Source organism: Aspergillus lucknowensis, assembly GCF_044049455.1.
Source record: "Aspergillus lucknowensis strain CBS 449.75 chromosome Unknown BJX67scaffold_2, whole genome shotgun sequence".
Taxonomy (NCBI): Eukaryota; Fungi; Ascomycota; class Eurotiomycetes; order Eurotiales; family Aspergillaceae; genus Aspergillus; species Aspergillus lucknowensis.
The window spans coordinates 956,186-978,792 of NW_027263546.1; the positions used below are offsets into that span (position 1 = coordinate 956,186).

The following is a 22,607-nucleotide window of genomic DNA, read 5'->3' on the forward strand; positions in this document are numbered from 1 at the left end:
ACTCCTTCTTTGGTTACTGATGGCGCATGGCGTTCTTCTCGTTGTCTCACTTGATCATCACCCTCCGCTCTTCTGGTCATTTCTCTTGCATCAGGGCCGTAGCCCAGCGTGTTCTTATTTCTTGATTCTACCTTCTTTCTATCCACCGTGCATGATTCCAAGGTATCAAATGAAAATAAAACATTCGATACGGTCCATTCTGTAGGGCAGTTCGTAGATTATCTTTGAAACCATTACATGGTCAGAGATTATGGGCGTCTATATGGTTCTGAAGACTAGAATATAGATATGTGTCAAAGTAATTTCCAAGGACAACTTTCAGGCGCCTGAAGCATGAAAAAGAACGATTGATAGTGGACAGAGAACTAGCGGTTATTGCGGCCCACCACGTCCGGCACCACCACCCATGAAATTCCGGGCCCTGTAATAGTAACGTGGGTTAGCAGACATGACATCTCAGGAATATCTGTCACTCGACGGGACTCACATTTCAGCAATGCTTGGGTCGCTCATTAAGCTTGCCATGTCTGGCATCCCGCCTCCACGACCAAAGTTCTCGGCCATTTGTCGCAGCTGAGGGTTGCTCATCAGATTGTTAAGCATCTCGGGGTTACTCATCAGGTTTTGAGCCATGCTCGCGAACATAGGGTTATTCATCATGGACGCGAGATCCGGCATGCCACCACCACCGCCTCTACCACCTCCACCACCTCCACCGAGCATACTAGCCAAAGACGAGAGGTCAGGCATGCCACCGGAACCACCACGGGAACCACCCGGTGCATCGTCGACGGAGTCCGCGGGCGGTTCGGAACCGCGACTCGCCTCCTCGATCTTCTTCTTAGAGGTCTCCAGGCCCCTCTTCATTGCCTCGCTTCCGCCATTACCCTCAGCTTCAATACCCTTCTCATAAGCTTCCTTCGCTCCGTGGTAGTCGGCCATATCGAAACGAGCGAGACCCAGTCGGCTCCAAGCCTTGGAATACTTGGGGTCAACGGAGGTCGCGAGCTCCGCATCCTCCGCTGCCTTTTCGGGCTGCCCAGTCGCGGAATACGCAGCAGCACGGTTCGAAAGGTAGATGGGGTTAGCGGGGGCGATGGCCAGAGCCTTAGTGTAGAGGCCGATAGCAACATTGTGCTCCTTGCGTGCCATGGCGGCATTGCCCTCTGACTTCAATTTATCGGACTCTGGGGTTGGAGAGCCAGCTTGAGGTTTCTTCTCCCCCGCCGTGGGCGGTGCGCTGGAAGGGCCCGGGGCGGAGGGTTTGTTCCGGAGCTTTTCGTAAACGCTGTAGATACTGGCGAGCGACTGCCCACCTAGAGCCTCCTTCATCGCGGCCTCGTTAGACGGGTCAACCTTGAACGTATCCGCAATACATGACTGGGCAATCTCAACCGACTCTGCATCGTCCGCTGTAAGTGTGCCGTCTTTCACGCTAGTGTTGAGGAAATCGATGATTGCAAGCGCTAGGCGCTTCTTTGACTCTGTGGGGGCCTATACAATTGAAAAGGAAAATCAGTTAGCTCTCAGGGACTTGAAATGCAAAGTGGAGTACGTAGCAGGCATTGTGTACCATATTAGAAGCCAGCAAAGGGATCTGTCAGGACGTGGGAATTTCTGGGATACCTGGCAAGAAGCACTGGGGGGCGGACCTTTGATGCGGGGATCTTTCTCACACCTGGACTTGGGTCTGGAGCCTTCTCTTTTGCATTGTTTGCACCCTCCCACGTGATTGCTAGGCCCGGGACCCCCAAATCGGGCTGTCCAGCGCGGAGAGAGCTGCCAGCGACTTCCCCAGCACAGCTTCAGTATCAGTCGAGGGACATCTTGGATAAGCATGACCGGCCGCTCCGGAATTTTAATCTATTTACTTCCGGCGGTCTAACGTCTCTGGGGTCGACCGAAAATGACCTGATTTAACGACCCTTTTCTCCGCAACTGTCCCGCATCTCGAAAGCCATGTACTGGCCAAACGGGGTTCCTAGGGTCTACGCAATCAATGGCCCCGGCATCCCAGCTTTTCAATCGGAAGATGGAGGTGCCACAGATCGTGAGGAGGATTTTGCGGAGCAAAGCCAGCCTCTGAATCAAAACAATGGGCGCCAACAGATACCTGTCTCGGACTGCTCGCAGTGGGCGGAAGAGGCAATCAAAGGACTCTGTGTCTCTCGAGGTGGCCATATGTTTGCGGCCATCACCAACTCTTCCATATCTATCTGGCAAACTCGGGTACGTGAAGATTGATGGGCCTCCAACCCGTACGCAGACTGACTAGTTCAAGCCCACTGCAGTCGTTGCCGCCATTTCTCGGTCGTCGACATCGCTCGAAACCTACGGGGCCAACCTTGCTCTCTTCATGCGTCCTGATGCGACGATTCTCGTTGTACAAACCCTCAAAGGGTACCTTCTCACCTACACCATTGCCACAGACTCCAACTCGCGCGTTTATCAGCAGCAGTATGATCAGAGCAATTCCTCGCGCCGTCAACAACTCGCTCGCCTTTCGGCCGAGGAGGACTCTAGCAGCATACGTGATATAAGTATACGTTTCCGGATGGCGATTAAGATAGAGTCCGGAATCGTGAAAGCTCTAGCTTTGGACAATGAGCTCGTGGTAGCGACGGTGAAGCCAGCCGCTATTCAGTGCATTAGATGGACACCAGACGAACACGGGGCCCAGACAACATCAGAGCTTTTAAGTCGTGTACTCGGGGTGTCAAAACGGACCTCCATTACTGATATGGTGTATGACCGTGCGATCAACCTTCTGGTCTGGGTGACCAATGAGGGCCGCGCATACGCCGTTCAACGTGTCTCCGAAAGGCAACCAGAGTCCGAAACCCCGAAGAGACTCTTCAACGGGCACTGCTTTCATACTCCAACGAATTGCGGTGAAAATGCTCTCAAGGTTACGGTTAATGCTCGGTTCTCGTTGCTCACTGTGAGCTGCGCCAACGGTGACGTTCTTGTTTACACGGCCAAAGACTACCTAGGAAATGTTCCTCTATCACATACGCTTCAGCCTCCTGCTTCGCCGAATACTACAGGTGATTTGACGTTCATGTGCTACTCGCCGGACGGGTACTGCCTTTTTGCTGGCTACGAACATGGTTGGATGACGTGGAGCGTCTTTGGCAAACCAGGCGGCAACAGTTTCTCGGTCGATCGCTCCCTTGCGCAGTCCAACGGCGAGGACTGGTTAACAGGAGTCTCGCATGGCTGTTGGATAGGCGGAGGCTCGGACATCATTCTGGCGGGGCGAGATGACAGGCGCCTGTGGATTCTTGAAACGGCTCGAAGCGCGCTGACTGGCTGCTTTTCGTCCGCAAATCTCGCCCGAGGCTTATTGCAAACAGGAACAGAAGTAATAATTTACCGCGGGCATGACCTCCCTGATCTTATAACGATCTCCGGTAAAGACTCGTTATGGCACCACGCACAATACCCACCTGACTATCTCCACTCCCAGTGGCCCATTCGCTCCAGTTCCGTGTCTCAGGATGGCAGATACGTTGCTATCGCAGGAAAACGGGGCCTTGCGCACTACAGCGTGAACAGTGGTCGCTGGAAGGTATTTGAAGACTCCAAGATTGAAAACTCCTTCACTGTCCGGGGTGGGATGTGCTGGTACGGCCATATACTGATCGCGGCCATTGATCGTGACGGATCTTACGAGGTTAGTACTTAGAACAAGACGTGTGAATTAGGAAAAGCTAACTCAAGGTAGCTATGCATATTCTCGCGTGAACTACCACTGAACAACCATTCAATACTACACATAGAATATCTACCGTCGCCAGTTGTCTTCATCGGGCCTTCTGGTGAAGATTCTCTCCTCGTCTATACCTACGATAACATCCTATACCACTATATAATCAACTCCACGCAACCTCGGATTACACTTGTCCCCGTCGGCCAGATTGCCTTCAACGGGATTGTACGAGCTCCTACCCGTGTCCGATCCATCAGCTGGGTTCTACCTGAGGACCAATTGCGTGAGTCTAACAATGTATTCCCATGAATCCTCACACTGACCCCTGCAGGCAATGGCGATCCATCTCATGATGTCAAAGTGGCATCTGTTCTTCTTCTAGTAGACGGGAACCTGGTTCTCCTTCAGCCATCTATTTCGGATACTGGAGAACTGAAATACGACATGCGCGTTATATCCCATGATGTCGAGTATTATATCTTGATGCGGGATCAGCTGTCCTTCAACTTCGCTTCACCTGTCGAGGAATCGCTTCCACCAAGCCCGGCGGCCGAGTTAGCCCTCAACAAGTACCACAGCAACCTCTCCCTGCGGGATTCCCTATGGACATTCTGCGGAAATGACCTTACGGCTTGGGGTGATGTCCAAGACGTCTTACAGCAGGAAGATGTGCCCAAACCGATTCGAGTGCCTCTAGATTTCTACCCCTTATCGGTTCTCTTGAACAAAGGAATTGTCCTGGGCGTGGAACCGGAAACAATACAACGGCGCGATGTCACATTTGCAGTGCTCAAGTTCGCCATTCGGGTAAACATCCCCGGCCTCCGCAAGCCATAGACATTGCTAATAACTTGGCAGACGCATCTTTTCCTCCCATACTTCCTCCAGCACAGCTTAGTTCAAGGCGACATCCCAGCGGCTCACTCGCTATGTCAACACTTCTCGCACCTCTCGTACTTCCCACACGCCCTTGAAATTCTCCTCCACCACGTCTTAGACGAAGAAGTTGATAACGTGGAGCGGGATAGCAAATTCGATGATCAGACCCCGAAACACGACCCTCTTCTTCCCTCCGTTATCTCCTTCCTTCAGGCATCACTTCCCCCCAGTGTATATCTAGACGTTGTTGTCCAATGCACTCGCAAAACAGAACTCCGGTCATGGCGCACACTTTTCACCTACCTTCCGCAGCCCAAAGATCTTTTCGAACAAGCCCTCAAACTAAACTCCCTCAAAACTGCCGTAGGCTACCTCCTCGTGCTCCAAGCCTTCGAGGACGAGGCAGAGTGTCATGGCGCTCCGGTTGAAGATTATGTTGTCCGGTTGATGATGTTGGCATCTCAAAAGAGCGACTGGGAGCTTTGTGCACAGCTAGCCAGGTTTCTGGTTGCCCTCGACGGATCCGGAGAGATGCTTCGCCGCGCCGTGTCGCGTGCTGGTTTGCGACACAACGGTTACTCTAAAGCCAATGGGTCAGGGCCCAACTTGAAGGGGCTAGGCCTAGAACTACGGTCTCCATCGTGGTCTTCGCAATCCGCGGCACCCTCGATCTCACCTCACGGCAGCCCCGGTAGATCAAGCCCGTCAGTCAACAGCAGCGACGGGAACACTACTAACCCGACTACCTAGTCCGACAGAACCAATACTTTCTGTCTATAGGCCTAGCCAATACTTTTGGATTAGTTCATTCCCAATAAAGCTAGCGAGCAGCTAGATGCTTGGATATGTCTCTGATATAAAAAGACCAAGTAACCGTCAAATCGACACCTCAGTCCAAATGCATTTTCCACAGCCCATCTCCCAAATAATGCCCATCATCGATAACAACCCCCTTCCCTTTACTCTTAATCTCCTCCGTACCCACCTTCAACGTCCCCACCATACATATCTCCTGCTTCCCCTCGGCCCTCACAGCAACAACAGTTCCCTTCTCCAGCGCGTTCTCGGAATCCGGTAACTGTCCGCCGGGACTCGTCAATCCAGGCGCCATCAGTGTCGCCCCGGACAGCACGAATCGGATCGCGCCCCGGTCGATCTGGATACTCGGTAGCATCTGCGGGAAGGCATGGAGGAGTTTCAGGTGCGGGATTGGGGGGCCATCCTGGGGTTGATAGAAGATGGGGTTGGAGTCGATTGTGTAGAGCGTTGTTTTCTCAGGGCTATACCCGGCCAAAGAAACAAATTCTTAAGTTAGCGATGGAATGGGCATTGCTCCTCAAAGGGGATTGGAAGGCGGGGTTGAGTGGCAGAGGGAAAGTAGCATGGAGCGAGGGAGGGTGTACAGTTTGACAGCATCCAGCTGGGCCTTTTTTGGGAGGATCTCGTCGATGTATCGTTCGCATAACGGGTGCGCGTCTACGAGTTTTTGGCGGAGGGCGCGCTGGACGGAGGACTTGACTTTTGAGCGGTTGCTCGGTGGGATACTGGTAGGGCGTTTTGTCAGCGTAAGTCTCTTACTTCGCGGGCCTTTTTTTTTTTTTTTCCAAACGAAGGGTAGGTAAACTATGGGCGTTGTAAGGGCTGGGTTGAAGCGCACTTACTCTTTCTTGAACATGGTGTCTGATGTTATGTGGCTATTAGTTCCTTCTTCGGCGCAGTGATGCGATGAGATCGCGGGGAATGCCGTCACGTGCGTAAATTTTCTATGACATACTTGGATGGGGCTCTTAGAGAGTTGCTTTAAGTTGCTCGAAGGCGTAGACGAAACAGTTCATGTGCTTGTGGCGGGAGTAAATTATTCGTTTTATGTCCTATATTTTATGACCCAATGATCTAACCCCGGGCAGCTCCCGCCTTGATCAGGAGAATATCTCCGTCCTCCACAACATAATCCTTGCCCTTGGTCATGACCTTTCCTGCGGCCTTGACCGCAGCTTCATCGCCATACTCCTTGAGTGTGTTGTAGTTATACACAATAGCCTGAATGAAAGTCTTTTCGAAATCCGTATGGATAACACCGGCGGCGGCTGGAGCCTTGGTGCCCTTACGGATGGTCCACTGACGGACTTCGTCGGCACCAGTGGTAAAGAAACTGGCCAAGTTGAGAGCCTGTCGCATTTGAAGAATGGCCTTGGGCAGGCCGGACCGAGTGTTCAGCTTCTTACACTCTTCCAGAGCTTCGGCTTCCGTTTCGAACTGGGTCAGACGCTCCTCAAAGGACGCTGAGATGGGAAGGATAGAGTCTCCAGGCGAGTTGGTCTTGATCCATTCCATCAACTTAGGAATGTACTTGTTCTTTTGGCGGATGTAATCCTTTTCACTAAGGTTGACCAAATACACGACGGGCTTCGCTGTGAGGAGGAAGAGAGGATTGATCACTTCAACCTATCTTGTGGGTCAGTATTCCCGAAATTCACAAGGCGTAGATATAATCAACAGCGAAATATAAACAAGTTTCAGATAGGAAATTGCTCTCATGATGACCTCTACGTGAGTTTTAAAACGAGGCATTCGACGAGCTGGGTTATTTCGAGCAATGCTCTTATTCATCACACAACAAGGTTGAAGCCAGAAATTATAGAAGGAAAAAAATAGAACATACCTCTTTAGGGTTCCAGTCACCATGTCTGATATCCTTGCCAGTCTTCAGGAACTCGAGAACCTTTGCAACGGTAGCCTCTTCCTCGCGCAGCTTCTTCATCTCCAGAGACTGCCCACCGCGCCTTGTCTGCTTCGCCAAGCCTTCGAGAGCCTTCTCGACGAACTCGATATCCTTGATCCGTAACTCCTCGCTAATGATGACTAGATCGCGGACGGGATCGACATCACCCTCAACGTGGATAATTTCCGCGTCGTCAAAACATCGAACGACCTGGAAGATCGCGTCGACGGCACGAATGTGAGACAAGAAAGCATTGCCCAGACCAGCACCAGTTGAGGCTCCGCGAGTCAGACCGGCAATATCGTAGATCGTCAAGTTGGCGGGAACTTGCGACTTGGGTTTATACTGCCCACAGAGCCAGTCAAATCGCTCATCGGGAACGATGACCTTCGCCTCCTCAGGGTCAATTGTGGCATATGGGAAGTTGGCGGGATTACCAAGGCCAGACTTGGTGATAGCCTGGAAGAGTGTGGACTTGCCGACGTTGGCAAGACCGACCTGGCACAAAATTAGGACATAATCATTATCCGAATGTGAGAGGTGAGATTAACGCCCGCAGGTCAACAGGGTTGATATAGGGAGAAAAGAAGGAGGCTGGGAGCGGCAGAAGAAAAAATAAAATAGCTGGTGGGGTAGCTGCTCACATACGATACCACTTTTCAGGTTGTTTCCGGGACGACCCAGGAGGACTTTTTCTTGGACGACGGACTTTTTGGGAGGCATTTTGGACTTCTTCTTCTTGCTGGAATAAAAACGGCGAGATTCAAGAGGGAGGACGAGAGGAGATGAGAAAGCACAGAGGAGAGGCGGGGCAGAAGAAGAGGAGCTGCTCAAGGGCTGCAGAACACGCGATACCAGCGCAGGACCAGCTGCGGATTGGGTCGTATGGAGCAGAACGGAGAGAGACGTCGTGGCGGCACCCACCGAAAAGTGGGCAGAGGGTGCAAGGAACGAGAGGCGCGCAATTAGACGCACAGGAGAGGGTAGGGGATGGTTAAAAGGGAAGGCAGACACTTCGATTGAACAATCTGGAACCCGAAACAAATGGACCTCGACGATGATTTGAAAATATTTGGTGTTTTCTTTACATGTATTTTCGGTCATCCAAGTACTTCACCGCCCACATGACAGACGCATATTAATGTCACATGATCGTTCCCAATAAGGATACCAAGCTCCAGGCCCGTGGGCTCTCACCTGTGTCCTCTCAAACAACCCTCACACATCCCCAGATCAGACAATCCGCTAGAACTGACATGGGCTTGGGTAGCCATGCTTAGCCCGGCAGAGCCCCTCCGCATCCCAGTCTTCGCTGCCAACACCACTTCGTGTGATGAAAAGGCCCGTGGGATCCCATTTCTGTTTGATCGCGTACAGCCGGTCATAGTTGTCTCCCCAGAAAGATGACTGGAAGTCCTTTTCGTACGCGTTCGCCTCGTTGAGATACGCACCCATTCTGTCCGAACCCTCTACAGAACGAAGAATTTGTACGTCCACATCCGTCAGATTGTGCCTGATCACTTCCTGTTCGATCAGTGATGTGTCTGGACCCCAACCACGGGACATGGTGAGGTGGACGAGAGTTTCCCTCCAAGCTGGGAGGAGGGCGCTGTCGATGATTTTCCCATTCTGGGCGACGGCGCCTCCCGCCACAAGATGACCTGTGTAAACGTCACCAAGGTTGGCTCGGATCTTTCGTAGAGCAGAGGTTAGCTTTGACGGTCCGTTCTTGGAGGCAAACAGTTCCCTAGAGTACAATCGGGAGCCAATCAAAGCAATACCGGCGGTGACATCCGCATCACCAGGGATTAGCACAGTCGAGACGAGAGTATGGATGTCAGGAAGAGAATATGACATGTACTCAGTTGTGACAGCTGAGGTCTCATTCAGCTTCTTCAGCAACGGAGCAAAAACCTGATTTATCTTTTCGGTGTCCGTCTGGTTTGGGAACAGGAGCAAACTCGCAACTCCCGACACCGTCATGTTCCTGTCGGGCAAGAAATTATTGGGGGTGATGAAGTAATAACCAGCGCCTCCAGCGTCGCTGACCGTGGGCAAATGCGCGTGGAATTCAGTCAAGGCGTCCCAAAATCGTGGGTCTCCCACCGGGGTGGAAATATTGAGAGCGGCAAGGACGAGGGGGGCTTCATCAAATGTCCGAAGCGTCACATCCACGACTACACCAAAGGTGCCGCCGCCGCCGCCGCGTAAGGCCCAGAAAAGGTCGGAGTTCTCATACTCGTTGGCAACGACCAAGTCTCCCTGCGGATATACGTGAGACAGGATTCGGCGCTCAAGGTATAAATAATCTCACTTACATCTGCAGTAACGACGGTGAACTGAAGCGCATTATCAGACGCCATTCCCTTCCACGGGCCCAAGAAAGAATGGCCACCACCCTGGATATATCCACCTGTGGCGCCAACAGTGTGGGATGAACCGGCGACAGCGATTTTACCTTTCTCTCCGAGCGCAGCATACAGCTCCTGCAGTGCGACTCCAGCCCCAATAGTGACAGCGGGACCTTCGCTTCGGCCCTTTGGTCCTCCTTCCGGCGTGAAATCATCAACGAATGCGATATCCTTCATACCGTTGGTGAGAATCTGCAATGATTCTGGGGCAGTCGACCGGCCGAGGAAACAGTGGCCGGAGTTCTTGATGGTCAGACGGAGATTATACTTCTTCGCAAACCGTACACTCTTCTGGATATCGGCAGGGGAGGTAGCGATCGTCGAGTATAACGAAATCCGACCTTGCTCGCAAGGCTGATCAAAAGGAGTCTCGATAAAGCAGGATTCGCCGCGCTCAGGCCATGCTTCCCAGTTCACCCACTGAACTGCGCCGGGCTCCGCCGCTCTCCATGTCGAATTGGACCACAGAGCCTGGACAGACTGGCAGGCTTCGCTCTCTGCCCCTCCGTTATGACACACGTCTGCCAGAGGTCTCACAGCGAATAATCTGCCGTCAACTGAACTGTTCAAGGCATTCCACTCTTTTGGGGACGGCCAGCAGCTCTGATGGGGCCTGCAGCGGCAGTCCGAGTGCTGCGGATGGGAAGACGCCAACGACGTAAGAAATAATGTGAGGAGAAATGATCTCATTGTATCGAATTTTTCAGACTTTGGACCGAGGAATGAGCCTGGTCATGTTGGAATGTCCGACGGCAATACGAAGCACCTTTATATACGCCACTTGGGATGCTCAGCCCTCCCAAGTTGCCTGTCTGAATCGGGAGACACGAGTGAGCGAATAATTTCCACGGATTTTGAGCTCTATCAACACTCCAGCTCTCCAAATAACGGAGTAAACTCTCCAGAACAGGCCAAGCCTTCATGGCTGATGCCAAATTCAAAAGCCCACATCGAGAAGCTCGTATTCGCGCAAGAAGAAACATCACGTGATCGCAATGAATGGCCCGTTTGGGCTTCGCGTGAACACTTTCAAATGATGATCTCCTTCAGCCCCCCACATTGTTGACCTCATGGACAGGAAGCCTGGAACCTCCAGAAAGAAAGTCCTTCAGCCCCAGCCTTTTGGCTCTTCCCACTGACCCCGTCGATCGGCTCGCGGTCATTCGCCCACTCTGTCCTCGCTTCGTCTGTACTCTGGACTTACAGCACAGCATTCCTCAGACTCTCACAGCCATCTCCATGGCGCCCCATGAGTCAGACCGGTACAGAAGAGTCATCACGAATGCAGCCCCGGAATTTCCCATCATTGGATCGTTCCTGTCAATTCGGAGATTACTTGACAGGCTGTGCACGAACAAGGGTGGCCCGCCCCCCCCTTCGTTCTTCCGTTTCTCGTAGGCAACTGTGTAGTCTGTTTTCGGGTGACATAATATCGAGGCTGAAGGGTTTGGAACCCCGGAAGGAGGATACCATTTGGGAAGCAACCACCGACTTCTTGATCAGGTCATTGAGTGCGATTTTGCGGGTGCCTAATCATCTGTATCGGTTTCGGCTCGGCAGGGAGAACATTCAAACGGCCAAGCCAACTCGGGGGCCCTCGGATGAGGAGGATTCTTGACGCTCAGCCGCTGTCAATAATACATTGCCCGAACCGGGCGTAGAAGACGGCTTTCCACTCACGGAAGGGGTGCGGAACCCCTGAACTCCCGGATGCGTGAAATATGTGGAGCAGGGTGAGAGATTTGTCCCAGGCTCCTTGAGTCGCCATGCAAATATCTCTCAAAACATTACAAGAGAGTTGAAAGAGCACATGTCGAGAGATGATTGGGAAAATCCATTCTAGATCTCACCATGTGTTGTATGGTCAATAATCAAGGAAGGAAAGGAATAAATCCATAGTATACACCGCATCCACATCCGATTCCCCAGCAAAATAAGAAGGAAGAGTGTGGTGCGCATAAACATGCCTAGAGAACAAAACCGCCTAGCGAAGTGTAGCCCAGTCCTCGATTATCACGCCGTACCGTCAACGCCTGATTTAAAAAAGTAAGAGATATTCGAGGATAAGAAGACGAAGAACTAGAGGAAGGATTCGGCTGTGTTATATCTCCATCGCATCACCTCCGCCTGTGTTGGGTTCGTTGTCCACTACCCCGAGCAGCTTTGCATAGGGGACCGTCACGCGCTGGAGGTCTCGGTGTTTGCCTGGTGAGGGGAGGAAGATTAAATCAACCACTGGCTAAAGTAGAGGTGAGGGAAGCGGGGTCAGGTGTCTTACCAAGTGCCAAGATAACCTCCTTCAGCAGAACCTCCCGTGGCCAGCCACAGAGCGTCTCCGAACTCTCCTTCCAGTTCCGATCAAGGTGTTCCTTGGCGTTTTTAGCGGCGGACGCGGTGGTTATGGAATCGTTATTCCCGTCGTCTTCCTCAAACAAACCGCCCAAGAGACCTTTGAGAAGTTCCTCAACCTTCAACTTTAACCCCTCGGCTCCGATGCGCTTCGCGTACATAGACACGTAGAGACGGAATTCCTCTTTCGCGCCGAGGGAGAGCGCAGCGGCCAGTCGGTTCTCGAGGTGCGCGATTGATACGCTTGATTCGAAACTTTCGTATCCCTCTCGCGAGAGGAGGACCTTGATAAGTCGTTGGAGGAAGTAGGCGCGGCCGCGGAGGAGGGTTTCGTTTGTCGTGTTGCGTTCTAGGAAGGGGATTATGCCGGCCGAAACGGCAGTTTTGGCGTCTGCGTCTTGATGCGCGTCCGAGGCGGACTGGAGGTTCCCGACAGGAGCGTCGGTCGTGTTCCAGTATTGGCTGCCGACCGCCCACCAGGGTTCGGAGAGTCTTTGCCAGGTATATAGGGAGGGTGAGTAGGCGTAGCCTTCGCCGTTGGAGAGGGCAACGATGACGCGGCCTTCGGAGTTGATACGGGCATTGGTGACGGAAGGGGCGGCGGAGGGATGGGCGCCTAAGGTGTGGACTGCAGCGTCTAGGACCGGTTGCAGAGATATTGGAGGGTGCGGGGAGGAGAGGTGCTCGACGTTCCAGACGTAGCACATCCCTACGGCAGAAATGCAGAGAATCCAAGGCCCATTGCATTCGAGAATCACGGGCTGGGCTTCGAGGACAAGAGCGCTGACCAGCCGGCGGCCGGCGGGAGTCCAGATGTATACGGATCCCTCTTCACAAGCGGCCGCCCACATGCTTTGGTTCCCTGTGACGAGGAGAACAGTCCTGGGGAGGAAATCCTGCCATAGCGGTTGCTCACCGCGGAATAGGGTAAGTCGCACGGGTTCACGGTCAACAGCTCGCCCGGTCAAACTTGCACCCGATGGGTTGCGAGCTTCAAAGACGACATCTACCCGAGATTTGCCCGATTCTCCCGAGGCACTGGGAGGCTCTGTAGGCTTCCCTGTCGAGTCGATAGCGCGTAGAATGTGACTGCGAACTTTCGGTACAGCTAATCGTAACTGGCTCATGGCCATACAAGGGTTAGTCACTGCAGGCCGAATAAACTCTGGTGTTGGTAGCTGGCCTGTAGGAGGATTCTGGAGTTGTGCTGGGAGGAGGCCATCCGTCGAGTTTGTAAGAATAGGTGTTGCCCCGTTCTGACTCGCTAAGGCCACGCGCTTCTCGACATTTCCATCTTCGTCATCTTCTAATTGCGCGAGCTTCCTCTTGTTCCCGAAGAGTAATGCCGCGAGTCCACCTTTCGGCAGCCCGTCGAACGGCTTTGAGAGGTCGACGATAGACTGTGGCGTATCGGCCTTAACTTGGCTACTCACTGAAGCCATCAGCCGGGCTTGCGGGAGAGAGGATTCGGCCGCTCCAGCACCTGACACCAAAAGAGGCGCAATACGTTTCTTTCCCTCCTTGGTATATGTGGGCCGCTGTTTTAGCCTCTCTAGCTTCGCTTGGTAAGGGTCTGGCTTCTCGGCTTCAGGTGCGGATGTTGACGCGGTCCCATTGGGTTGAGATTTTTGCGTATCAGCTGCTGGAGATGGGGCAGCAGCCGGGGACACGCCGTTCGAGGGCAAGGGTGTCGGCTTCCCATTGACCACAGCGTCACCTGCGTGACCATCGCCCATCAAAGCACCCATCCGACCCTCAACGCCCTTAAGTTCCCCGGCCTTGCTCTTTTCTTCAAGAAGTAAACCATCTGTTGTCTCTGCGATACCAGCGCCCTTTCGATTCGTACCGAATTTTGTAAGCGATTTTTCGTTTTCATCTAGCTCCATAGCATAACCAAGGTCTCCATCCTCAAATCGAACCGCCAGAATCGTTCCATCGAGTGCAGTTGCATAAAGACAACTGCCGTCGGGGCTCCATGCTAGGTCGGAGATAGACTTGGCTGCCAGCTCCTGTGCAACGACGATTGGCCGTGGGTTACTGGTAATCCACACGCTCAGCGATTTATCTCCTCCGGCGCAGGCAATGACTGTGACAGCGATTTGCGCCGCATGGTCGTGGCCGTCCACAGGCTGTTGCTTGATCGGCTGCGGAGAATACAGTCGCGGAGAGAATGCACAAACTTCAACAGGGGCTTCGTGGCCGATAAGGTTGATATCTCCATCCCATGATCCACGGTTAATAATGGCGACGGAGCTCACAGGACCGTTAACCGCATTCGCAGCTGCAATGTGCATACCATCCGGAGACCAAGAGCACCGACGGAAGTAGGCCGTCAGAGGAGAATTCTGGAAGGGGGCGGTGATAGTATGTTCAAGGACAAAGTTATTCATTTGGTCGTGAGCTGTAGAATTTGGCGCTGGAGAGGTGAAACGGAAGACCCGAACGGTACGGTCGTCGCTCGCCGTAGCAAAGTACTTATTGGCCGGATCGAACGTAATTCCCTTGACGTGACTCTGGTGAATGGAAAGCGTCTTGAGTTTCTCGAACGTATGCCCCGACCAAACGACCACCTTAGAATCGAGGCCAACAGAAACCAATATTGAAGAATCGTACGACCATCCCAAATCCTGAACATCATTATCATGTCCGATGAGTCTCCGAAGCGTGCGCCAATTCTCGACCGGGGGCGCCTCGTTCGATCCTACACACCCGTTAGATCAATCATTCATCTCTCCTTCCCCTTCAACCTACCGAAACTCGTAGCATGCGATGGCGGATTCGCATCCAACGTATAGATACAAACAATCTTATCATCCGCCCCGGAAGCGAGGTATTTCCCATTCGGCGAGAAGCGAACCGTATGAATCGTCCCCGAATGATTGCTCATTGACGCCAGCTGCTTCGGTTTGCTGGCAGCGGCAGCATCCTCCGTTCCGTAAATCGCCTCCGTGGACCATATCCGAACGTATCCATCTGATTGCAGAAAAAGTATGTATGCGTCAATCGCCGTTCGCTATGAACCCTTTTTCCTTTTGTAGTCGCTCCCCTGGGTTTTGCCCTTCCGCATTTGTAGCGGAGGAAGGAGTGTAGGGAAGGGGGCAAGACGAAACTGACCTCCTGCTGCCGTCACAAGGCGGCTTCCATCTGGGGATATATCGCAACTGTAAACTTCGAAGGCTTTCCTCTCACCTGGGATAAAGACGAAAAGAGAAAAGGAAGAGACGGTTAGCCAACACGTTCCTTGCGACGAAACGACGAGATGGCTAGGATGGAAAGAGTAGGATTGGGGGATACAGATGAAAGAAAGGGAGATGGAATACCTCCATGTGTGAGCCAGACTGGCTTTATGATATGCATCGCCGCAACCTTGTTGCTGCGTGGCCCCGCTCTCCTGGGAGTAGTTTGTCTCGAGATAGCAGGTCGGTAGAGCTCGATCACTGACGAGTTGACGTGGATAAGGGAGAGGGTAATCCGGGCATGGCAAGATATCCACGTCAACTGTTCATCGGATCGCGGGAGTGAGACGAAACCCAGGCAGTAGGACGAGTGTAGCGGGGGTGTATAGCGGTGGCAGAGGTGATGGGAGCAATGCGGACGGAAAAAGGACCAGCGGAGGGCGCGCCCAAGTCCAAAAAGTCGCGATCTTTCCAGCGGCGCGGGACGTGGTCCGAGCTTTTGCTACGTTTCCGCCCAGAAAATGGTACATCCCGAGTAGACCCAGGTGCATTGGTACGAGGAGCTCATTCTGAATGCTGAATGTGGAATAATTGAGAACTGGTACATGGATACATCCCTCCATCTATGCTACTATACAAGATCCAATCCTCGGAATACCATCCCTCAACCGCGCTGCCCTCGGCGAATATCTCCACGCACTTTTTGAGACCCAAAAAAACGTAGTCGACTAACTGGTACAATCGTACAATAACGGAACGGATGAGCGGCTGAGTAGAGACGATGGGCGCGTAATGACAGACGATGAGACGCCGTCGCCGTCAGTGAAGAGGGCCGAGAAAACTGTATGGGGAATATCGCTCGAAGCGCCGACAAGTTTAAATTTTCTTCTCGTGTTCACGGGTCTGCTCAAACCCTTCCAGGACCTTTTCAGCAACGTCGCCTTTGGTCTCTGGTTCAGCCTTCTCCGTCGTCTGCTCTGGATCCTGCACTCCTAGTGTCTTTGCCGCAATACTCCGTGCCTGGGTGCTGCTGACTTTGCCGTACACAGCCATAGCATTTGCGATCATGCCACCAATATCTCCCATATTTCCGGGAACAACGACAGCCGTACCCTCGCGAGCGAGTTTCGAAAACGCCTCAACGTACTTCTCGGCAATGCTGAGACTCATAGCGCCATGAGCATTCGATTGCCCGGTCTCAATAGCCTGAGCCACAATGTCGATGGCCTTCGCAGTCGCCTCTGCCTTTGCTTTGATCGCGTTAGCTTCACCAGCAGCACGGTTGATCCGCTCGAGCTTATCGGCCTCGGAAGCCAGGATAACGGACTGCTTGCGACCTTCGGCAATATTAATCGCGCTCTGCCGTTGACCCTCAGAGTCGAGAATCTCCGCTCGCTTGGATCGCTCAGCCGTCACCTGACGGTGCATGGCCTCAACGACCCCTTGCGGAGCATGGATATCCCTGATCTCATATCGTAGACATACAACACCCCAAGCCTGTGCAGCCTCGTTGATAGCCTGTGTAATGTTGGTGTTGAGCATGGCGCGCTCCTTCAGCACATGGTCCAGAGTAAGCTGACCGATCTCGGATCGCATCGTCGTCTGCGCAAGTTGAGAGATTGCATATTCAGCGTCCTCCACGCCGTAACTGTTTGAAACCCAATCATCAGCACATGTCCCAGTCACTATTGAAGACCACGAGCGAAACTGAAGGAAAATCTCTCACCTAGCCTTATAAGCATCAAAAACCCTTGTATAAAGCACCCCATCCAACTCCAGCGTAACATTATCCGCCGTAATCGCATTCTGACTCGGAATCTCAATAGCTGACTCCTTCAGGCTCTTTACATACGCAATGCGGTCCAAAAACGGAACCAGAATCGCCAATCCGGGCTCCAGAATCCGGTGAAACTTGCCCATGCGCTCGACGATCCATGCCGTCTGCTGCGGAACGAATCGCACAACCGTGTTCATGGGCAGCGTCTGGCGATTGCTGAAGTACGTGGGTGGGGATCCGGACGGCGAGGAGGCGGCGCCGAGGCTTAGAAGCGAGGATTCGGGGGCGGACCGTCGTGCAGTCGTTGAGACATTTCTTCGGCGGGGGGTGATTTGTGTTGTTGGGAGAGCGCAAGACGGAAGTCGGGGCGGGTGGTGGAGCGTGGAGGATCGGAGTAGCCGAACGGGCTGCTTGGAGGCTACTTCCATGGTGGGTAGAGGGTGCTGGAATTAGGGGATTGAGAAGGAACTGAAAGGGTCGACCAGACTCAAACTGGATGGGCTGGAAAAGAAGCTCTGCTTCGGGGTCTGGCTTGATTGAAGCTGACAGTCACTGGATCAATATTGTCTGGCCTGAGGCAGAGGATAATTACGTAATGCAACGTGCTCCGATTCCGCCTCAAGTATGAGGCAAAGTACGCGCAGGTGAGGAGTACTAAAGGTACGGCTTCAAATAGATGTAAAGAGAGTAAATTGTACCTATCCTGAGCCGAGATACTCCATATACGCCTGGATAAACTGTGGTTTTCTTAACGCAGACTATTGGACCATCTGATGTGCAAACAAAGCGTGCCCGATGCACATGTCGTCGTTTACTGACCGCAGAAAAATCCCACGCGGATATAGTATAAAATAGACACACTGTCACGCCGGAAGAAAGCCATAGTGCGCCACTTCAATTGAACCGTATTTAGAAGTCTCGAGAAATGTTAGAAACAAGGCGTAGCTTCTGGAAAACCACGGTACAAACGAAAAAACAAGATGATAGACCCGATCTGATGCTGTGACAGCTGAAACCCGGGATAAGCAGTCAATGCGATTTTTCATTTTTCTCTTTTGAAACTCATTTGCACCTCGCTGTAAACTGAAAGATTTTTTAACCTTTTGCATGCTGTCTCTTTGGCTCGAGCTAGAACCCATGGGAAACAAGTGCATTGCCGCGGTGTTGTAGATCGAACGGTCAATGAGAAGCGGGACGCAGAAATTGAAGAATCAATGAAATAGAAGAGAAAAAGTAACCGGATCAAGATTCTATGTCTGGGAGAGCGAAATCGGTCCAACACACACAAAGCAAGTATCGAAGTTCGAAGGTACCGGTCCAGCAAAACATGCCCGGACTCCAGAGATTTTTTCAAGTCAGGAAGAAAAGAGAAGAAAGGAAAAAGCGAAGCACAAGCCGATATTCTGAAAGTGCATATGTCAACCCACTTCGCTCGGAATAAATGCTGTCAGCCACTCGACAGTTAAATGCATAAGCTGACAAATAGTAATGCAAGTCATGATGGCTGATAAGCCACGAAAGCAACATGTGAAGGAGGAGTAGTGGAAGGGAAGAAAAAAAAAACTTTTGCAGCCCAGCCTCAAGCAGGCATTCAGGGTTCAGGGTGGAGTAACGCTGTCCAGTTTTGATGGCTCCGGGGGACTGACCGATGCAGACTCCAGGATAAACAGAGCTGTACAGAAGAGTGCTTCGCGCCCATGTTGCGCGCTAGCATCACATTACTCGCTCCTCATGAGGTTCCGAATAGCCAGGGGAGGTATTCACCGGGTTGCTCAACCAAAAGAAAAAGAACCGTGTGGACAATATCCGGGGAACCGTTGCCGATGTTTCGTGCAGGGGTCATAAAACGCTAGACTCTTAAATTCATTGTACATTTGTGCATTGAGATTGGACCAAAATTGCGATCAGCTTCGGTATGGGAGGATGGTATCGAGGCCACTGTTGAAATTCAACGTCAGGGGGTTTGCCGACATGGTGTTTTCCATGTCGACGGTAGGAGAAACCAGGAATCGAGAAGGTGCACTCTCGTTCGACCAGGACATGCGAAAGTGAGCTCCGAAACCATTGAAGGAACGTGTTTAATGACAGTGAACGCCATCTAAATCGCAGCTTTGGATCTGATTAGCGATCAAGGCCAATCGCCAGGATAATCTTCCACATACCAAGTAACGTCGGAGAGATTCCGGGTTTCGGAGAAGGTCAAATTATGAAGCCACTTGCGCACTACTACAAACGAGTCAGCAATCGTTCGCGATACGTTAAATCGAGACGAGAAACCTTACATTCGAGATCTCGGTTCTACTGTGCAGACCATTGGAGGGTGAGAACTCTGGGGCTGCTGACGAAAGTGCTGTCTTCGAGGGGATAGTGCCATTCGTTAATGAAGACGGGACAAGGCCGTTCGTCGCTCCGTCGACATGTATCTGAGATGCGGTAGTATCGTTGTGGCTTGTGGAAGTAATGGGCCCCGCATGCTGCGCAGAAGGTTCACGCTGGTCAATGGGAAGAACCCACTGCTCCCACTTGTCCCTCGGTCGTAGCCTGTCGATTCCATCCTCCCCCACAAAGTGCTCAGCAACCTTCAGCTGCCGCGCGACGTGGCGGATCATGTCAAAATCTTCTGTCAGCGACTTGATGCGCTTGAAGTTGGCGATGACGTTCAGTCCAACGAAGCCCTGAGAGTCCATGTGTTTGCGGAGGTAAATGTCCTTGCACAGATTATCAACCGAAAAATAGTATTCCCTATGGCAAAGTTAGCCCTCAGTATTGATACAGCGGTAGTCAGAAGAAACTTACAGCTGCATCGTAATCATGCTAACGACAGAGTATTGTTCCACATAGGGTTGGTAGGGAACAGCGGACATCGGACCAGGTTGCACCGGCTGATATCCATACATGGTGTTGATATCCGTTGGGAAGGGATACATGTTATACATAGTATTCGAGTTCGGTAATGACGGTGACCTCATGGTCATGGCATGACCACGGGAGCCGTTGGTGAGTGCATGCTGTCCTCGACGGTCGTTGAACCCGAACGATTTGGGATGTATGAAGTTTTGCGGAGCCATGTGGTTATTGGGGAAAGTCGAAGTCTGCGAGCCATTATAGCCAACATGGCCCCCTCCCCGGCCACGGTGCGAGCCCCTCCCTCTCTCGGATCGGACCTCGCGAGAAAATTCTCTGTCCTTGCGGTCAGAATGCAAGCTGGAGAAGTCCGCAGACTTCGGGCCACTCTCGAGGTGACGCTCTGGATTAGGCCCAGGGCGCAGCGCGGTATGCGTATCCACTGACAGAGGTGAGTTCTTAGAAGTATAATCGCCTCCCTTATGGGCACCTTCGTGATTTCGAGGGAAAGGCTTGGCATTCCGAGAGAAAGCCTCGCCATTGATGTGCTTGATGGTGGAAGCATTCACACCATCGGTACCCTTGGGACCACGAGTTCGGTCGGTAATCGGTGCCTTGCGTGCATCTACTGGAGCATTATCGGCGCTGTTGGAACGCCTTGATGGAGCGGGCAATGAGTTCGCACGAGCAGAATTAGGCTCATTTCGTCCTCTCTCTCCAGCTGCAGTATGCTTGGTAGTAGAACCCTGAGCAGTTTGACCGGAAGACGCTTTTTCAGAACCACTCCCTGGGCCGTGGCTTCCATTGCGAGTAGTGTCCCTTCCACCACGAGTGCTTCTCCCGCCCCTGCGTGCGGCGGAAGGCAGGGGAGTGTTGAAAACCGCAGTAGGAACATAGGGAACAGGTGTCCATTTCTCCTTGCCGTGGGGCCGAATCACTGGACTTTTCTCCGCCTTTTCTGATCTTTCATGTGCTTTCTTCTTCTCTTCGCCCTGGGCAACCTTTGGTGTAGGCCACAGTGTAGCATCCGCGACGGGAGGAACAGGTGCATGATCTTCTCGTCCCTTGAGCCCATCACCCTTCTTCCTATCAGAAACATCTCCACCCTTCTTCTTGTTACCAGGTCTTGATTGATCATGGTTCTCCCCAGGTATGGAAGAAGTCTCGGGCGGTGGCTTGGAGAGTCCGGGTTTCGCAGAAGGTTTCAACGCGGCAGCAGCTTTAACTTTAGCCTCCTGGGCCTCCTTCCTTTGTTGCCAGATATTAACGATGGGTAAAGGAGCTGCTTTGAGCTCTTTAGGGGGGGCAGGCTTCTCTTTCCCAGACGCCTTACCCTTAGTGCCTTCCGCGGGGCCATTCTGCTTGTCAGACCCAGAAACTTGGGACTGCTTGTCCCAGGTCGATTCTGAATTTCCACTCGGGATACTTGAGGCCTCGTCATCTTTCGATAACATGGATGTTTGAATGGTACCAGTAGCGGGTGAAGATGTACCTGAAACGTCTGCCTTGGTATCAGCCACTCTCACTTCTTTCTCACCGTTGACAGCCGCAAGGTCAACATCGCTGGCGGTGTCTGCCTTCAAAGCCGCGGTACCTGCGTTGGGCTGCAGACTGTCGACCGAGGCTTGCTCGTCTGACTTGGACACTAGTGCAGTTGACTCGGGAGGTGTATTTGATGGTTGTGTTGGAGATATGCCCTTGGCTGCTTGGGCGTAAGAAAATGTGGCCGCCATTTCGTTCGTATGGTAGGATAATCGAGAGAGATAAACGTGTCTGTGTAGGAGATTCAAAGGGTTCTGCCAGAGAACGGGTAGCGCGCCACCTAGACAACCAAATCAGAGGGAATATGTGAGTTTTTCCAACACCGATAGAAATCAGAAGGAGCAATTTCCACCCTCTGGAACCCCACCAAGATGCAACTGCCACTTGTTGTGATTCACTCTTATTCCGCTACGAGATTTGAAGGTGTTTGTGGGCCAGTTGGGGGACGACTGAGGGACGAGATATTCCCCCAGCAAGGTCCTCGGTATAAAAATCCTTATGCCCAAACGTCTTATCCTGAACACAATCCGGCTCACGCAGATTGCATCGGTATGATCGCCACGAAGAAACTCTGCTGGCGGTTGAAGAGTCGGAGAGAGTGACGTTTCGAGAAAGGCACACGCGAAACTTCGACGGTCGAAAACGAAAAAGAGAAATCGAAACTTCGTCGAGTAAGTGAGCAGACTGTGCAAGTTCGATGAAGGAAACAGGGAATAGCTCGAGACTACATCGATTGACTGTTTTAGAACCCAGCAAGAAAATCACGTCGGTCCAACCTTCAGTCCGTGAAGGAATCCAGGTACTCTGCGTACCTCCCGCTGAAGCGGACCAACGGCGAGAGAGGACACTCACAGCCAGGAGCGAGACAGATATTCCGTCGCGCTTTGGGAAACGTCGATGGTCGCGACTTTCACGTGGCAACGGTCAGCGAAAAAAAACCGCCAGGATGTCGAAGTACCGAATTATTGGAGACGGAGAAAAGTTGAGAGCCGCGCGAGAAAAAGATCGATGAAGAACCTGTGCGGAGAAGGGAGAAACCTCAAGGAGACCAAGTGATCAATTTACCCTTTCCAAATTTAGGGAAGGGAAAAGAAAGCAGCGAGAGGAAAGGTCCGGTAAATCAAGTTACAAGACGTGGGAAGGGGAAACCCGGTAGCGGCAGACTGAGGAATGGGCACGGGCTGAGTACAACAAC

The 22,607-nt window shown here is 52.4% G+C and overlaps 7 protein-coding genes across 7 annotated transcripts; 1 reads left to right on the plus strand and 6 right to left on the minus strand.

The window, feature by feature from the left end:
* Positions 1 to 288: 288 nt before the first annotated feature.
* On the minus strand, positions 289 to 1,659 carry BJX67DRAFT_99514 (putative Hsc70 cochaperone (SGT)). Its single transcript, XM_071035716.1, has 3 exons — positions 1,574 to 1,659; positions 488 to 1,494; positions 289 to 421 (listed from the first exon to the last, which is right to left on the minus strand). Exons 1-3 carry the CDS (start codon positions 1,574 to 1,576, stop codon positions 373 to 375), a joined length of 1,059 nt encoding a protein of 352 aa, XP_070891093.1. The 5' UTR covers positions 1,577 to 1,659; the 3' UTR covers positions 289 to 372.
* Positions 1,660 to 1,796: 137 nt separating this feature from the next.
* On the plus strand, positions 1,797 to 5,627 carry BJX67DRAFT_99628 (RIC1 family protein). The gene is made up of 5 exons (XM_071035717.1): positions 1,797 to 2,229; positions 2,282 to 3,676; positions 3,728 to 3,995; positions 4,044 to 4,519; positions 4,571 to 5,627. The coding sequence occupies exons 1-5, from the start codon at positions 1,960 to 1,962 to the stop codon at positions 5,339 to 5,341; spliced, it is 3,180 nt and encodes a 1,059-aa protein (XP_070891094.1). The 5' UTR covers positions 1,797 to 1,959; the 3' UTR covers positions 5,342 to 5,627.
* On the minus strand, positions 5,481 to 8,036 carry BJX67DRAFT_369514 (P-loop containing nucleoside triphosphate hydrolase protein; the record flags this gene model as incomplete). Its single annotated transcript, XM_071030770.1, has 6 exons — positions 5,481 to 5,871; positions 5,995 to 6,135; position 6,253; positions 6,490 to 7,036; positions 7,254 to 7,811; positions 7,962 to 8,036. The coding sequence occupies 6 exons, from the start codon at positions 8,034 to 8,036 to the stop codon at positions 5,481 to 5,483; spliced, it is 1,713 nt and encodes a 570-aa protein (XP_070891095.1).
* A 353-nt stretch (positions 8,037 to 8,389) lies between these two features.
* BJX67DRAFT_341547 (FAD-dependent oxidoreductase) lies at positions 8,390 to 11,100 on the minus strand. Its single transcript, XM_071027905.1, has 2 exons — positions 9,632 to 11,100; positions 8,390 to 9,575 (listed from the first exon to the last, which is right to left on the minus strand). The coding sequence occupies exons 1-2, from the start codon at positions 10,412 to 10,414 to the stop codon at positions 8,559 to 8,561; spliced, it is 1,800 nt and encodes a 599-aa protein (XP_070891096.1). The 5' UTR covers positions 10,415 to 11,100; the 3' UTR covers positions 8,390 to 8,558.
* On the minus strand, positions 11,089 to 15,701 carry hir1 (putative histone transcription regulator Hir1). Its single transcript, XM_071027906.1, has 5 exons — positions 15,394 to 15,701; positions 15,188 to 15,262; positions 14,825 to 15,046; positions 12,003 to 14,774; positions 11,089 to 11,929 (listed from the first exon to the last, which is right to left on the minus strand). Exons 1-5 carry the CDS (start codon positions 15,428 to 15,430, stop codon positions 11,826 to 11,828), a joined length of 3,210 nt encoding a protein of 1,069 aa, XP_070891097.1. The 5' UTR covers positions 15,431 to 15,701; the 3' UTR covers positions 11,089 to 11,825.
* A 94-nt stretch (positions 15,702 to 15,795) lies between these two features.
* On the minus strand, positions 15,796 to 17,543 carry BJX67DRAFT_341554 (SPFH domain-containing protein). The gene is made up of 2 exons (XM_071027907.1): positions 16,976 to 17,543; positions 15,796 to 16,897 (listed from the first exon to the last, which is right to left on the minus strand). The coding sequence occupies exons 1-2, from the start codon at positions 17,452 to 17,454 to the stop codon at positions 16,126 to 16,128; spliced, it is 1,251 nt and encodes a 416-aa protein (XP_070891098.1). The 5' UTR covers positions 17,455 to 17,543; the 3' UTR covers positions 15,796 to 16,125.
* Positions 17,544 to 19,128: 1,585 nt separating this feature from the next.
* Positions 19,129 to 21,856, minus strand: BJX67DRAFT_99724 (La domain family). The gene is made up of 3 exons (XM_071035718.1): positions 19,823 to 21,856; positions 19,309 to 19,768; positions 19,129 to 19,252 (listed from the first exon to the last, which is right to left on the minus strand). The coding sequence occupies exons 1-3, from the start codon at positions 21,601 to 21,603 to the stop codon at positions 19,250 to 19,252; spliced, it is 2,244 nt and encodes a 747-aa protein (XP_070891099.1). The 5' UTR covers positions 21,604 to 21,856; the 3' UTR covers positions 19,129 to 19,249.
* Between the last annotated feature and the right edge of the window lie 751 nt (positions 21,857 to 22,607).